Raw genomic sequence first — 16,350 nt, 5'->3', positions numbered from 1 at the left:
AATTGAGCACATCTGGGACATCATGTCTCGCTCCATCCACCAACGCCACGTTGCACCACAGACTGTCCAGGAGTTGGCGGATGCTTTAGTCCAGGTCTGGGAGGAGATCCCTCAGGAGACCATCCGCCACCTCATCAGGAGCATGCCCAGGCGTTGTAGGGAGGTCATACAGGCACGTGGAGGCCACACACACTACTGAGCCTCATTTTGACTTGTTTTAAAGACATTACATCAAAGTTGGATCAGCCTGTAGTGTGGTTTTCCACTTTAATTTTGAGTGTGACTCCAAATCCAGACCTCCATGGGTTGATAAATTTGATTTCCATTGATAATTTTTGTGTGATTTTGTTGTCAGCACATTCAACTATGTAAAGAAAAAAGTATTTAATATGAATATTTCATTCATTCAGATCTAGGATGTGTTATTTTAGTGTTCCCTTTATTTTTTGAGCAGTGTGTATATATATATAATATATATACTACCGTTCAAAGGTTTGGGGTCACTTAGAAATGTCCTTGTTTTTTAAAGAAAAGCACATTTTTTCAAATTGATCAAATTGATCCGAAATACAGTGTAGACATGGTTAATGTTGTAAATGACTAATGTAGCTGGAAACGGCTGATTTTATTTTAATGGAATATCTACATAGGCGTACAGAGGCCCATTATCAGCAACCATCACTCCTGTGTTCCAATGTCACGTTGTGTTAGCTAATCCAAGTTTATCATTTTAAAAGGCTAATTGAGAGATCGTCAGTGTCTTGGCAATTTCTCGCATGGAATAGCCTTCATTTCTCAGAACAAGAATAGACTGACGAGTTTCAGAAGAAATGTATTTGTTTCTGGCCATTTTTAGCCTGTAATCAAACCCACAAATGCTGATGCTCCAGATACTCAACTAGTCTAAAGAAGGCCAGTTGTATTGCTTCTTTAATCAGAACAACAGTTTTCAGCTGCTGCAAAAGGGTTTTCTAATTATCAATTAGCCTTTTAAAATGATAAACTTGGATTAGCTAACACAACATGCCATTGGAACACAGCGAATTTGGAGCTGCAGTTTTTTTTTCTGTGAGCGTGGAACGTTTTTTAGCAGAGTGGTAGGAAAGGACATTGTGCGGGATTTCTAACTGCTCAGCTCCACTCACATAATCTGGTGTATATGCATCCACACTCAACAATCAATGAACATGCAAAAACCCAGACATTAAAAACAATCCTAAAAAGCTACCTGCAGTAGAGCATGCTGGAAAATATGTTAATGATGGGCTCTCCACAGTGTAAAACAATAGCTCTGGTTATTAACACCAACAATTTGGGTTATTTGACACCACTGAGTGTTAATACAGAGTGAATGTAACTCCTGAATCAACACTAGAAATATAACTCTGATAAATCAACACTGGTCAATTTGCAGTGTCCATTCAACTTTGGACATTGTACTGTAAATGTATATAGTGTATACCAAATTAACAGAACTCACTGCAGACCAAGGCATCATGCTGAGGACAAGCATAGAAACACAGCTTTTATATGTGTAAATAGGCAGAATCTCTCGCTCTGCTTGAGTGTGTGTGCATAGGGTCCCAGCTGGTCCCTTACAATGCGCCTCAGGAGAGTTCTGTTCTTGAATGTGTGGGCATGGATGTTTGTGGCCTCTCCAGAAGGGGTTATTAAAGGGTCACACTGCAGCAGGGGCCTTCTCCTCCCCCTGCCACATGCACGCGCACGCACGCACGTACATGCACGCATACGCACACACAAATAAAACATTTACAGGTTAAGGCTCATGTTCCCATCCTCTTTTTTCATTGCAGAGTGAATGACTGCATCCTGCGGGTGAATGATGCCGACGTGTCCGAGGTGTCCCACAGTAAGGCTGTGGAGGCGCTAAAGGTGGCCGGCTCCATCGTCAGGCTCTACGTTCGGCGGAGGAGACCCATGCTGGAAACTGTCATTGAGATCAAACTCATCAAAGGACCAAAAGGTTGTTACACTCCCTCTCATCTTTCTATCTATCTCATGTTTTGGGGATTGAACTCAGGTAAAATTTGAAAGGTTATTACATTACATCATATTGGACAATTTTCATCTCTCTGTCTCAATTTTCATCTCTCTCTGTTTCAATTTTCATCTCTCTCTGTTTCAATTTTCATCTCTCTGTCTCAATTTTCATCTCTCTATGTCTAGAATCCCCCCCATCATCATCATCATTACTTTCTCAATATATCCCTCTGTCTGTATCTACAACTCACTTCCTTTCTCCTAGTCTTAATTTTTTAATCTTTTGCTCAGTAAGGGTAAACCGGATAACCATGCACATCCAGTATCCTTTGTTTTATTTAGTATATTATCAGTGGGGGTTTGTACCACCCCCCACACAAAGAAATAACTTTGATGCATTATTTATATCAAAGAGATGAGTCATCACTGGGGAAAAGCTGCAATGAATTCATGGGTGTTACGTCCGTTGTTGGAATGAGACCAAGGTGCAGCGTGGTAGGCGAACATCTTACTTTTATTTAAAATGAACACCAGAACCCAACAAAAAACAAACGAACGTAAAGTCTGCAGGCTATACAGCAACTAACAAAATCAAGATCCCACAACCTAAGGTGGGAAAAAAGGCTGCCTAAGTATGATCCCCAATCAGAGACAACGATAGACAGCTGCCTCTGATTGGGAACCATACCAGGCCAAACAAAGAAATAGGAAAACTAGATTGCCCACCCAAATCACACCCTGACCTAACCAAATAGAGAAATAGAAAGGCTCTCTAAGGTCAGGGCGTGACAATGGGTGTATTCATTAGGGCACACTGTGGCAAAACGTTTTGCAAATGAAAACCTTTTCCAACTAAAAATGTGGAATCTTAAGTTCAGGTTAGTCCCTCCCCATTTTGGGTACTTTTGGCTCCTAGTGAATACCCCAGATTGGGAGATAGATGAGGGAGGAGAGGAGATTTGGAAAGCGACATTGTGTGGTCTATAATTGATGGTGCTATTTTCTTACCCCGACTATAAGCGTCCCATGTGTTTTTCACACGTCAATTGGCCGGAGTTGAAACAAACCCACTGTAATCAATGAAACATGCTATACTTGCCGCAGAAGCAGCATATCCGTGAAGCAGCAAAAACACAAGGCTCTCTTTGCTGAATCATCTGTCTACCCTTCAAGTCTATTTTCCAGTGCTTCAGGTTTCTGTGAAATGTACTAATATACACTCACTGGACAGTTTATTAGGTATACCCATCTAGTACCGGCTCGAACCCCCCTTTGCCTCCAGAACAGTCTGAAATCTGTGTCGGATACATTCCACATGGATGTTGGTCCATGCTGATGCGATGGCATCATGCAGTTGCTGCAGATTGGACGGCAATACATTCATGCTGTGAACAGCCCGTTCCATCTCATCTCAAAGATGCTCTATTGGGTTGAGGTCTGGGGACTGCGCTGGCCACTCAAGTAAACTGAACCCGCTGTCATGTTCCAGGCAATGTTTTTCCACTCCTCAATTGTCCAGTGTTGGTGATCGCGTACCCACTGGAGCCACTTCTTGCTTTTAGCTGATGAGAGTGGAACCTGGTGTATTCATCTGCTGCAATTACCCTTCTGTGACAAGGATCGACTAGTTGTGTGTTCCGAGATGCCGTTCTGAGATGCCATTTGTGGTCCGCCTGTTAGCTTGCACGATTCTTGCCATTCTCCTTCGACCTCATCAACGAGCTGTTTTCGCCCACAGGACGGCTGCTGACTGGATGTTTTTGTTTGCCGCACCATTCTCGGTAAACACTAGACACTGTCGTCGTGAAAAGCCCAGGAGGGATCTGTCGCGCCTGGTACTGACGATCATACACCATTCGAAGTTGCTTAGGTCCCTCGTGTTGCCCATTCCAACGTTCAGTCGAACAGTAACTGAATGCCTTAATGCCTGTCTGCCTGCTTTATATAACAAGCCACGGCCATGTGACTCACTGTCTGTAGGAGCAATCCATTTTTGTGAATGGGGTGTTGTACCTAATAAACTGTTAATGAGTGTAAGTGGCTTGTGCTTGTGATCCAGAGGCAGCAGCCTAGACCGCTAGACCACCCTAGGCCACAATACTTTTTTTTAACCTCCACCCCACGTCTATTTCTCCTCAGGGCTGGGCTTTAGCATCGCAGGAGGGGTGGGCAACCAGCACATCCCGGGGGACAACAGCATCTATGTAACTAAGATCATAGATGGTGGTGCAGCACAGAAGGACCAGCGCTTGCAGGTTGGAGACAGGCTGCTTATGGTAAGTTACTGCAGCTTCACTACCCCTACCCTGCCCTGTCCTCATCCCCCATAGGTGGACCATACTGTACTGTCAAAGCGTTATACTGCGTAACAACCTTCATAACATATTTATTAAACATCATTCATAAGGAGTTTTGAAAATAAAATGTAGCTTTATTTATCCATTGTGCCACAAAATAATGAATAGTGTGTAGGAAGGTTGGGTACTGTGGCAGTAAAATATACATTTATGTTTTATAATGGATAAATTAAGATCTATTCAATGGGACTTTTATTTTGAAAACTCCTTATGAAGGATGTTAAATACATGTGTTTTGAAGGTTATGCGGTATAATTATTTTACAGTAACACACTAATTTACTGTATAAACAGAGACCCATATTCCCCATTGTGTGTATGAATGTGTACATGTTTATTTGGTAAAGGGCCCTGTTTTCAGTAATATCATATCCTGCCATAGTTAAGTGTGCCAATTGAATGTGTGAAGAATATGTGTGTTAATTCAGGACTGGCTGATAGATTAATTGTAGGCCCCTCTCACCAATTTGAGTTGATTACATTCAGGTGTACTAAGGTGAATAGGAGAGTGGCAGCGTTAAAGACGATTTATGCTCATCCCGGCGTCTGCATTCGCCGTACAGCATTTACTGCGATGCGGCGTCTGCCTAAGTCAGGGCATTCTTACATCTAGCGCTTGGCAGAGCTGTTGTCAAGGAAGTGAGTTTATGTTTATAGAGGACGTACCGCCCCCACCTACCGTCAAACAATCACGTCAATGCAGAGATATGCGTAGCTATACGGAGCACTCTGCATTGTTACACAATTTGGGAAGCGCACAGCGATGCAGTACAAAGCTTGATTTGGCCTCCGCAATTGGATCACACCCTCCGTACGGAGCTTTTGGACCGCATTTACGGATCAAGCATAAATTACCTTTTAGTTGGAAGCAAGGATAGAGGAGAGCATGTTTGCTAGATTTTATGCTCTTACCATTTTTATCTTTTAATCCTAGTTTTAGCCTGTTAGCTCTTAGCCTGATTTTAACCTGTTGTTGTATCTATCTATTTATTCAAATTCAACATTTTTGTAAAATTGTTCCTGTCTTCATGAACCCTTTTTGATGTGTACGAGGTAACGGCCAACTTCATCACAACTACAGAAATCTGTTATAGTGTTGTAGCAACACAGCCTATTTCAGAAGAGTGAGTTGCTTAACCGCAGTTAAATTCAACTAGCTACCTTCCTGCTGCCTCCAGCTCTGGAGGATCCCGGGCTATCATAATCTGCATTTGGCAGCACCATGTCAGTCTGGCATTAAAGGAGTGGAACGTAAGGTTTAAAGAGCAACTGCCCCTAAAAAGCAACTTCTCACATTGAGAATGGCTTATGTGGCATCGCTGTGAGCCACAAAAATAATTGACTACATAGATTGACTATAATGTACAAAGGACAATATTTTAAAAGGTCAATAGCTCCACATTTCAATGACTTAACCTCAAACCAACTATAAATTGTAGATATTAATTTACAAATATTGAAAGCCTTTAATGAGATAACTAAAAGATGTGCAACATGAAAATATTGTCCCATTTACACTGTGCAATTTATTGACAGTCCCTAACTATTCCCTGAGATTGGCTATCCAAAGTGTATACAACTTTGCCAGGGTTGCACACCAGCCGGATGAAGCTATTTGGCAAAATAATTTAGGTAAATCTTCCCACCTGCGAACAGACACAAGGGACTCCCACATCAAACCACACCCCGAAACCAACTCACGTTTGAATTCAGTCATGGCCGAAATCTCTCTCAAAACACAGTACAGATCAAATAAAACAGTAGCTGCCAGGACTAATATTGGTCCAATAAAAATAGCACCCTGTTGGATTGGATAATATTGTGTTCATTTGTTTGATTCAAGTTCTATTTAAATCTGTTATGGATAGGGTATTTAATGTATTTGGGGCTTTTTAAGTGGATGATTTAATGAACCAAATCTTAAAACGAGGCCAAATCAGGAAGTGCAGTCACCCTTTAACTTTCTTACGTTATGCCTGAGTTTTTCTCCATGCACACAGGTGAACAACTACACTCTGGAAGAGGTCTCCCACGAGGAGGCAGTAGCCATACTGAAGAACACGTCTGACGTTGTCTACCTGAAGGTGGGCAAGCCCACCAGTGTTTACTTATCAGATCCCTATGGGCCACCTGATATCACGCACTGTGAGTTTGTCACCTCTTTTTCACCCCTCTACCCACCCGTTTGGCCAGTTCCCCAGACACAGATGACGTTTAGACCTGGACTAAAACGCATGCTCAATGGAGGTTCTTCAATAAAAGTTCTTAGTCCAGCACTAGGCTTAGTCTGTGTCCGTGAAACCGCCTTACAGAGACGTAACTTTAGTTTGCCGTCCGAGTTGTGAACAAGAGGGCAGCATTTGAGTTACAAATGACGTGAGCAACCTCTGCTGTTGTAGACCAGTACAGTCTTCTTTCACTTCGCAAATGAATGTGTTTAGTTTCACACTGATGCGGTATGCTTGTTCATCTCTTGAGCATTATCCCTGAGTTTAGATAAAGTCTTTACAAGAATGTTATGTGAGTTGGGATTGTTTTAGAGTGCATTGTGTTTGCTACGTAGTATTTATTTAACCTTTCTCCCTTGAAATGTAAACTTAAATTCCAAAACATTAGTGTGTGGGCCTCCAAACTAAATGATTGTATTGATTGATAGGTTAGTAATGTCAAAAAGCTGAAGTCTGAAGAGCTGTATACACCCTTGTTGTTTCTTTCAAGCGTTCTCTCCAGCAATGGAAAATCATATCTCTTCCGTGGGAAACAACGGCACTCTGGAATACAAGTGCAGTCTTCCCCCCATGCCCATCTCCCCCGGAAGGTACTCCCCCCTCCCAAACCAACTACTCGGGGAAGAGGACATAAACAGGTTGGATGGTTTTTCCTTCTTACGGTAATTACATCCCTTCCTACTCGACGCCAGTAGTATTACAAGTAGAGTCTCGTCACTTCAATCCACCTCACCCCGTTTTGTATGGAAACTCAAAAGCAATTCTAGACGACGTTACAAGTTGATGGAATTGATTGCTTTGGGGATTCCAAGCCCCCCTCCCCCCCGCACCTCCCTTCCTAATTCCTTTGACCCAGCTGTTTTGGTCCAATGCTCACCTCCACTCAAGTCCATTCTTTCAACTGTGTTGTGTTGTAGCACTAGTTTTGATCTGGCGGTAAATTTGAGATACATGTGAAGATATACTAAAGGGTGGCATGGTCAGGTTTTGTACCTTTACGACCTTTGTAGTTTTTTCCGCTTGCTCCTTTAATCTTATATGTATGTAATAATGGACCAGACTATCGCGGCTCTGAACAATCAATTCAGCTTAAGACAACAAACTAGCTATTTCAGGGTTTCACAAAATGGTTTATTCTTTGATCTAGTTATTTGAATTTTGGAAGTTGGTCTATCCCTTCGGTGGTATTACATCAGTAGTGGTTGCAGATGGTTTTCACTTGTTTTATTTTCAGTGAGATGTTTTCTGCAAGGCAGTTGATTTTTCTGAGTGGGTGCTTAACCTGAAAATCTCTGTCACTCACTCACCCACTCACTCACACTCACTCACTCACTCAACATCCACATTAAACTGGCGCTCCCTTTCCAAAGGAAGGAGCCTCCCTTCAAGAGGAGTCTGTCGTAGCACTGAACCACTTGTCTATATTCTATAACTCCTCGAGTGGAAGGACAGGTGCTGTTACGACATGGGGTGGGGGGGTGGGTGATGGAGTTTCCAATAAAGTTTCTACTAAAGGAGAGAAGTAGAGTGTTTGATATAGTGAATTTGCATTTACTCTGACACAGGGCAGACGTGTTACTCTAAGCAATGTCCTACACAGGCTGCGAGTTGATTGGCTCAATGCCCCGGCAAATTCAGAGCAACAAGAAATGACTTGGCAGACCATATGGAGAAAAGATGTTTCAAACCTGTAATCAGCTTTCCAAGACAAGAAAGTCTAGACGGTCATCAATACAAGAGGAACTAAGACCAACTGCAAGCCACTTTATTAAAATGTATCCGCCAACATCAATCGAATTTGTCTTGATGTGTTCCGTAACTGAAACAGAATGCATAATAGATCAGTACTAGAGTGCCAAATAATTTAAATCTATCTTTTCATCTTCACATTTTTGTATGAAAAAAAAATGCAGAACACTTTTTTTTTAATGCAGTCTGATCCTGTCATTATAAAGTAGTGTTCTAGTTTAAAGTTACATACCGTTGAGCATGTAATAGATGGTTTCAGATTTAAAAAAGCACACTGGATTTAAAAAAAATTGTGACTGGCTCTAGAAAGCAACAGATCCCTTTGAAAAACGGCCTATGTGGCATCAATATGCGTCAAAAACAGTTATTCTAGTGTCAAAAATGACTACAAAGTGTTAATAGGATAATTTTGGCCATAAAGTCAGTCTTGTCTAAAATAGAGTTTGGAATATCCGTGCGTCACACCGGGTAAATTACGGTTGGGTTTTGATTTGACAATGTCTATTTGCCCACTAACACGGTGTGAACAGCTGCGGTGATTGCTCTTTATCCAATAGCATGGACAGTGAGATAGACCTGCCCAGCAGCTCCGACTGTTTACATAAGACAACACGTTGCAATTTTTTTAACTTGAGAAATACTGCACCAAGCACCTTAGTTAGATTTAAATTTACACAAAAATGTTAACATTTATTACAGTTATCTTAGATACATTCTGGGGATTTTGACGAAGTGAAATAGACACGGAAGCCTATCAAATGTTATTGGTCATATACACATATTTAGCAGATGTTATTGAGGGTGTAGTGAAATGCCTGTGTTCCTAGCTCCAACAGTGCAGTAGTATCTAACAATTCACAACAATACACATACATCTAAAAGTAAAAGAATGCAATTAAGAAATATATAAATATTAGTACAAGCAATGTCTGAGTGGCATTGACAAAAAAAAACAGAGTACAGTATATACATACGAAATGAAGAAAACAGTATGTAAACATTATTCAAGTGACTGGTGTTCCATTTAAAGTGAACAGTGATTCCATGTCTACAGTTGAAGTCGGAAGTTTACATAGACTTAGGTTGAAGTCATTAAAACTCGTTTTTCAACCGCTCCACAGATTTCTTGTCAACAAACTATAGTTTTGGCAAGTCGTTTAGGACACCTACTTCCTGCATGACACAAGTCATTTTCCCAACAATTGTTTACAGACAGATTATTTCACTTATAATTCACAGTATCACAATTCCAGTGGGTCAGAAGTTTACATACACTAAATTGACTGTGCCTTTAAACAGCTTGAAAAATTCCAGAAAATTATGTCATGGCTTTAGAAGCTTCTGATAGGCTAATTGACATCATTTGAGTCAATTGGAGGTGTACCTGTGGATGTATTTCAAGGCCTACTTTCAAACTCAGTGCCTCTTTGCTTGACATCATGGGAGAATCATAAGAAATCAGCCAAGACCTCAGAAAAAAATAGTTTGGTTCATCCTTGGGAGCAATTTTCATACGCCTGAAGGTTCCAAGTTCATCTGTACAAACAATAGTGCGCAAGTATAAACACCATGGGACCACGCAGCCGTCATACCGCTCAGGAAGGAGACGCGTTCTGTCTCCTAGAGATGAGCGTACTTTGGTGTGAAAAGTGCAAATCAATCCCAGAACAACAGCAAAGGACCTTGTGAAGATGCTGGAGGAAACCGGTACAAAAGTATCTATATCCACAGTAAAACGAGCCCTATATCGACATAACCTGAAAGGGTGCTTTGCTGCAGGAGGGACTGATGCACTTCACAAAATAGATGGCATCATGAGGATGGGAAATTATGTGGATATATTGAAGCAACATCTCAAGACATCAGTCAGGAAGTTAAAGCTTGGTCGCAAATGGGTTTTCCAAATGGACAAGCATACTTCCAAAGTTGTGGCAAAATGGCTTAAGGACAACAAAGTCAAGGTATTGCAGTGGCCATCACAAAGCCCTGACCTCAATCCCATAGAAAATTGGTGGACAGAACTGAAAAAGCGTGTGTGAGCAAGGAGGCCTACAAACCTGACTCAGTTACACCAGCTCTGTCAGGAGGAATGGGCCAAAATTCACCCAACTTATTGTGGGAAGCTTGTGGAAGGCTACCCAAAGCGTATGACCTGAGTAAAAAAATGGCAATGCTACCAAATACTTATTGAGTGTATGTAAACTTCTGACCCACTGGGAATGTGATGAAAGAAATAGAAGCTGAAATAAATAATTATCTCTACTATTATTCTGACATTTCACATTCTTAAATAAAAGTGGTGATCCTAACTGACCTAAGACAGGGAATTTTTACTATGATTAATTATCAGGAATTGTGAAAAACTGAGTTGAAATGTATTTGGCTAAGGTGTATGTAAACTTCCGACTTCAACTTTCCTGATGAACTCAGTCACTGTGTTCGTGGAAATGTCAATGTCATTCTCTGAGGCTACCCGGAGCATACCCTGTCCACGTGATCAAAACAATCTTGAAGCATGGATTCTGATTGGTCAGACCAGCCTTGAATAGACCTTAGCACGGGTACTTCCTGTTTGAGTTTCTGCCTATAGGATGGGAGGAGCAGAATGGAGTTGTGATCTGATTTGCCGAAGGGAGGTCGGGGGAGTGCCTTGTAGCCATCCCGGAAGGGAGAGTATCAATGGTTGAGAGTTCTTGTGGCGTGGGAACTACAGTGTCTCATGGGGGACAAACATTATCCAAACGTCAGGAATAGGTCAGGAAACACACCTCCAAGACTGAAATCTAGTTTTTCTAATGAGCAACAGATAAACCCACGTGTCAATCAGCATGTTCAGTGGCTCTTTAATTCAGAGGGTGAACCTGATAGTTAACAGGGTTGGGGTCAATTAAAATTGAAGTCAGTCAATTCAGGAAGTGATTTGAATTAAGCCTTTTTCTCAATTATTGAATAGGTATTTCAGTTTACTTCCTGAATTGACTGGGTTAATTTTAATTTAAGTTAAACTTACTAGCTAAACATTGGAGATGGCTCCGTACTGTATGGCTGCCTTCTTGTAAGCTCAAACCCAACTTTGCCATTTTGTGATTCTAACAGACTAGTCAAAGCTCAAACCAAGTTTATTCACCCACTGGGTCAAACAGCTGAAAAGACAGACATGTTCCTACCAGCACAAGTATTTATACCCTCCTATTAGGCGGAGTCTTTCCACATCTAGACGGCCAATTAATCTCTGTTGCTAGGCAGGAACTCAGGTGGTGTGTGTTGTTAGGTTCTAATTTTCAGAGTAAATAACTCACGGACACTAGAGAAGCCTTACCAAGTTTAATTCTCCCCAAAGGGTCGACACAGCTGTATTCAGACAAAGACATGTTCCCACCACCACAAGTATATATACTCCACTTTAGACACTCCTCCTTCTCTCCTTACATCTCCTTACCTCTTATGGTGCGACAGGAAGACGAAGTGATAGAGTAATAAACCGTTCTGTCTCCCTTCAGGTGATCTGACCTGACCTCAACCCCCTTGATGTCTAATCTAAAGCACTCCACCCGTATCACTTATAGCACACCTGTGACTTCCTCCCGTCTACCCACCACATTCCAAAACCATCTGTCTCCTACAGATAACCATTAACTTCTGATGTGACAACCATTCTCTATCACCCCTCAGATACTATAGCATTACTTCTGATCGATCATGTCTCTAGTATAGCACTGTTCAAAGTCTAACCCAGAATCCAACCGTGTGTAATATAACTGCTCCTTGTCACTTCATCTGACCTGACCTCGGCCCACATTCCTCACTCCTCCCTAATCCACGGCTATCCAACTTTATCAGTGACTGAAACCAGACTGTTACCCTTTGGCCCTCTCCATAAGATCCATGAGATTTAACAATGACATTATACATGTAAAGTAGTTCTAGTATAGTAACATGAATAAGTATACATTTCAAGCTAGAATCCAGCAGTGCCAACATAGCTATATGGAACATCCAAATAGTTTTTTGCCTTAGATTAAATTAAGATTAAAAAAAATCTTAAGAAATCACAATTTTGGTTCATGTTTGAGATCTCTCCCTTGCAGATTCATTGATCTTGGTACTATAAAGGGCCTAATGCAGTGCTTTTCTCCACTTTTTTTGTATTTGTATAAAGTCATCTTTTGTTCACAGTTTTTAAAACTTTTTATTTTAACCCAAATTGTTGACAGGTTCATGGGAAATATCCCATTACCAGAATCTGTAAATTAATGAGAAATTAATTCAACAACAATTTTGATAACCTCCATTGCTGACACGTGTAGTGCCATCACTAGTTGTGGGTGATTAGGTCTTTTTGAAATTGGTTTTGTTTTGGTTCAATCATTAAAAAATAATCACGGATTTCAATTTCGGTTTATGTATTTTACGTTAAAAGCACTATGCATTATGTGGTTTGAATGCTGTAACACAGAATAAAACAATGAAAGTCCAATGATGGTAGTGAATGGTAGTGCTTATCACTTATTAACCATCATTTATTCACATTACTTTACTTTAATAAAATATATATTTCAGTTGTGTATATTGTATTTGTTTTATTTTATTATTCCATTCAGTCATCTGACAAAATCTCTATTTTAGTAGTTCTTCGGAGTAAATAAGGCATACTTTTATGCCTGCTTAATACCAGCTATCAATCACTTAGATGATGTATTTTCAGGTAGAGATACCTCGCAAAGCAACTGCTCTCTCCCACTCAATCACACATTCTTCTGTCACCTTCTCTGTGTCAGCCTAATGTAGCAGGTGTAAAAGAAACACACAGACTGGACAAGCAATGGATTGTGGTCTTTGTAGTCAATTACCACTTTCTGCGCTAAACTATGTAGAATATTGGCCTGTTGGAAACTACAACTCCTTACTACATTGCACATCTAATTTATCTAGAGAAACTGTGTAATGTGCGCATTGAAATAGTTGTCAATTATTTGTTTAAAAAAATGAAAAATAAAATACATTAAAGTACAACTTAAGTATTTTTGGGGGGTATCTGTACCTTTCTATTTAAATTTTTAACAACTTTTACTTCACTACATTCCTAAAGAAAATGATGTACTTTTTACTCCACACATTTTCCCTGAGACCCAAAAGTACTCGTTACATTTTGAATGCTTAGCAGGACAGAAAATGGTCCAATTCTCACACTTATCAAGAGAACATCCTGGTCATCCCTACTGCCTCTCATCTGGCGGACTCACTAAACACAAATGCTTTGTTTTTAAATGATTTCTGAGTGTTGGAGTGTGACCTTGGCTATCCGTAAATAAAACTAAAACAAGAAAATTGTGCCGTCTGGTTTGCTTAATATAAGGAATGTTTTATTATTCGTACTTTTACTTTTGATACTTAAGTATATTTTAGCAATTACATTTACTTTTGATACTTAAGTATATTTAAAACCAAATATTTTTTTACTTTTACTCAAGTAGTATTTTACTGGGTGACTTGCACTTTTACTTGAGTCATTTTCTATTAAGGTATCTTTTATTGAGTACTTTTTCCACCACTGCCTACAATTCGGTAAAATAGCTCAGCACTAACCATCACATACTGTACAGAGGTGTTATAAAATAACCAAATAAGTCCATTTACACCTCACAGACAGTATAAATCTATAAATTGCCTCGTTGGCTAAATGGGATATATTATTATACGTTTGTCCTCAATGCCCAGGTAGGCGCTCTGTAAGGTAGACCCACAAGGACTTGCTGATTCAGTAGCTGCAAATAGTAACGTCAGGTCACTCCTGCTGTCTGCCAACTCCTTCTGTGTTTCTGTCAGACCAATTGGGGAGATGTGTAGCTGACAGAAACTGAGCAAGCGTTTAGCCCTGAATGGCTGCCAATCTGTGTGTGCCTCTGCAGCTGACAGCATGCTTGGCTGGCTTTGATACTGTGACACGGCACAACAAATGTAGGGTGCGTCCCAAATGGCACCTTATTCCTTACATAGTGCACTACTTTTGACCAGAGCCCAAGAATAGGGTGCCATTTGTGGAGCGGGATGCAGCCGTAATTAAATGAGCCCCCAGCAGGAGAAAGCACCCCTCAGGACAGACTATCTATTCAGACAGGAATAGCATGAAATGAGTGGGGAGACAGAGAGGGAGATGTAGAATAGCATTGAGGCTGTGATTCATAGCCATGCTGGGGTGGTGTATACAGTGAGCTCCAAAAGTATTAGGACAGTAACAAATATTTTGGCTCTGTACTACAGCACTTTGCATTTGAAATAGTACAATTGCTATGACGTTAAAGTGCAGACTGTCAACTTTAAATTGAGGGTATTTTCATCCGTATCAGGTGAACCATTTAGAAATTACACCACTTTTTTTCATAGTCCCCCCCATTTTAGGGGACTAAAAGTATTGGAACAAATTCACTTACTGTATATGGTGTGAGGGCCTTCTGGGCCTTCAGAGAAAGAATAAGGATATTTTAAAATATATATTTTTTTTTTCTTCTATTTCATCTTACAATAATTTGTATGATCTTCTGATTTAATCTCTTCAGTTTGTATTGGAAATAAGGGTTTTCTTTGGTGATCTCTGGGTTTAACCTCATAGTCATTGTATAATTTCAAAATCTAAAGAGGTGGAATACAGAGCCAAAACAACAAGAACATTTGTCACTGTCCCAATACTTTTGGAGCTCACTGTATGGGCTGCAGGCTGCGGAGATACCCGCTAGACCACCCTCAGCCACGGGATAGCGTACCTCAACTGCATCTACAGTCTGTGTCACTATCTCTGCTCTGTTTAAATTAGACAAACAATACTTGAAATAACAGTGTGTTACTGTAAAGCACGACATGCAATCTACTTGTGTCCTACAAAGACGGTGAATGGGCCTCAAATGTATGGGTCTGTGATACATTAGACATTTAAGTTGATGTTTGATTTCAATATTCCACTAAAGCTGGCTACAGAAGCAGCTGAAGAGTGGTTGTAGTCAGTTTAACTGCGGCTTTAAGGCACCTTACTCTCATGACACAAGAGGCAGTTGAAAACAATGAGCTGCTGCACTTGAATGGGTAAAAACCATAAGGCTGTGGAGACTTGGTATAAAGGTGCTCTTTAATAAGAGGGGTAGTCTATGGACTGGGGAAAATGGGGATTATGGCCACCATTCTGTAATTGAAAAATGTAGAAAAATAGTTAATTTATAGTGGGTCTTACTTTTCCCATCAAGGCACCCTTCATTGTGTCTTGAGTGGCTTGATAGGAAGTATACAAGAGGAAGCTAGCTGGGAGTTGTGATCGGATCGTATTTCATCAATTAAACTCAGAGAAGTGAGCTAGAGAGTGCAGGAGCGTAGCAGCAGGAGGAGAGCGAGATCTGGGTCTGTGCTGTACTGCGGCATGCTCAGAGCTGTGGCCAAGTAGAGGCATCACGAGCCTGGGCCATGCGACACGAAGTGGGGGTAGTAGGGGGTGGGGTGGTGAGGGGGCGTAGTACGGGGAGAGATGGAAAGTGGGCCACTGAGCAGGGCAGGGCTTATATCCAACCCACACTGGTTTAATCGGCAGGAGCAAAAAGAATGGCTCATGCAGCCCTGCAACCAATGGAGCATCACACATGTTCACACTTATACACTGTGTATGATACGTGCACGTCTGTACACTCCACAACAACCTTCTTAATAGTACTGCACATACAAGGTGTATTAGAAAATATAAACGGCACACAAAAATGCGCATAAATGCTCACATAATGGACAAATACTGCGCACAAATCATTACTTATTTCAACTTAAGGTGCTATATCATTTGAAAAAAGTATTTTTTTTTAACCTTTATTTAACTAGACAAATCGGTTAAGAACAAATTCTTATTTACAATGACGGCCTACCAAAAATGAAAAGGCCTCCTGCGGGGACGGGGGCCTGGGATTTAAAAAAAATAATACAATATAAATTTAGGACAAAACACACATCACAACAAGAGAGACAACACTATATAGAGACCTAAGA

At 40.7% G+C, this 16,350-nt stretch overlaps 1 protein-coding gene across 1 annotated transcript in view; it reads left to right on the top strand.

The window, feature by feature from the left end:
• The window catches only part of LOC120031851 (disks large homolog 2-like), a 198,358-nt gene that overhangs the window by 135,123 nt on the left and 46,885 nt on the right, over positions 1 to 16,350 (top strand). Inside the window, exons 12-15 of the mRNA XM_038977671.1 lie at positions 1,815 to 1,984; positions 4,141 to 4,277; positions 6,358 to 6,502; positions 7,076 to 7,223. Of these exons, the coding sequence (XP_038833599.1) occupies positions 1,815 to 1,984; positions 4,141 to 4,277; positions 6,358 to 6,502; positions 7,076 to 7,223 (600 nt within the window). The remainder of the gene's footprint in view (positions 1 to 1,814; positions 1,985 to 4,140; positions 4,278 to 6,357; positions 6,503 to 7,075; positions 7,224 to 16,350) is intronic.

This window comes from Salvelinus namaycush, chromosome 3 (assembly GCF_016432855.1).
Source record: "Salvelinus namaycush isolate Seneca chromosome 3, SaNama_1.0, whole genome shotgun sequence".
Lineage (NCBI taxonomy): Eukaryota > Metazoa > Chordata > Actinopteri > Salmoniformes > Salmonidae > Salvelinus > Salvelinus namaycush.
This window is presented reverse-complemented; position numbering and strand designations above follow the sequence as displayed.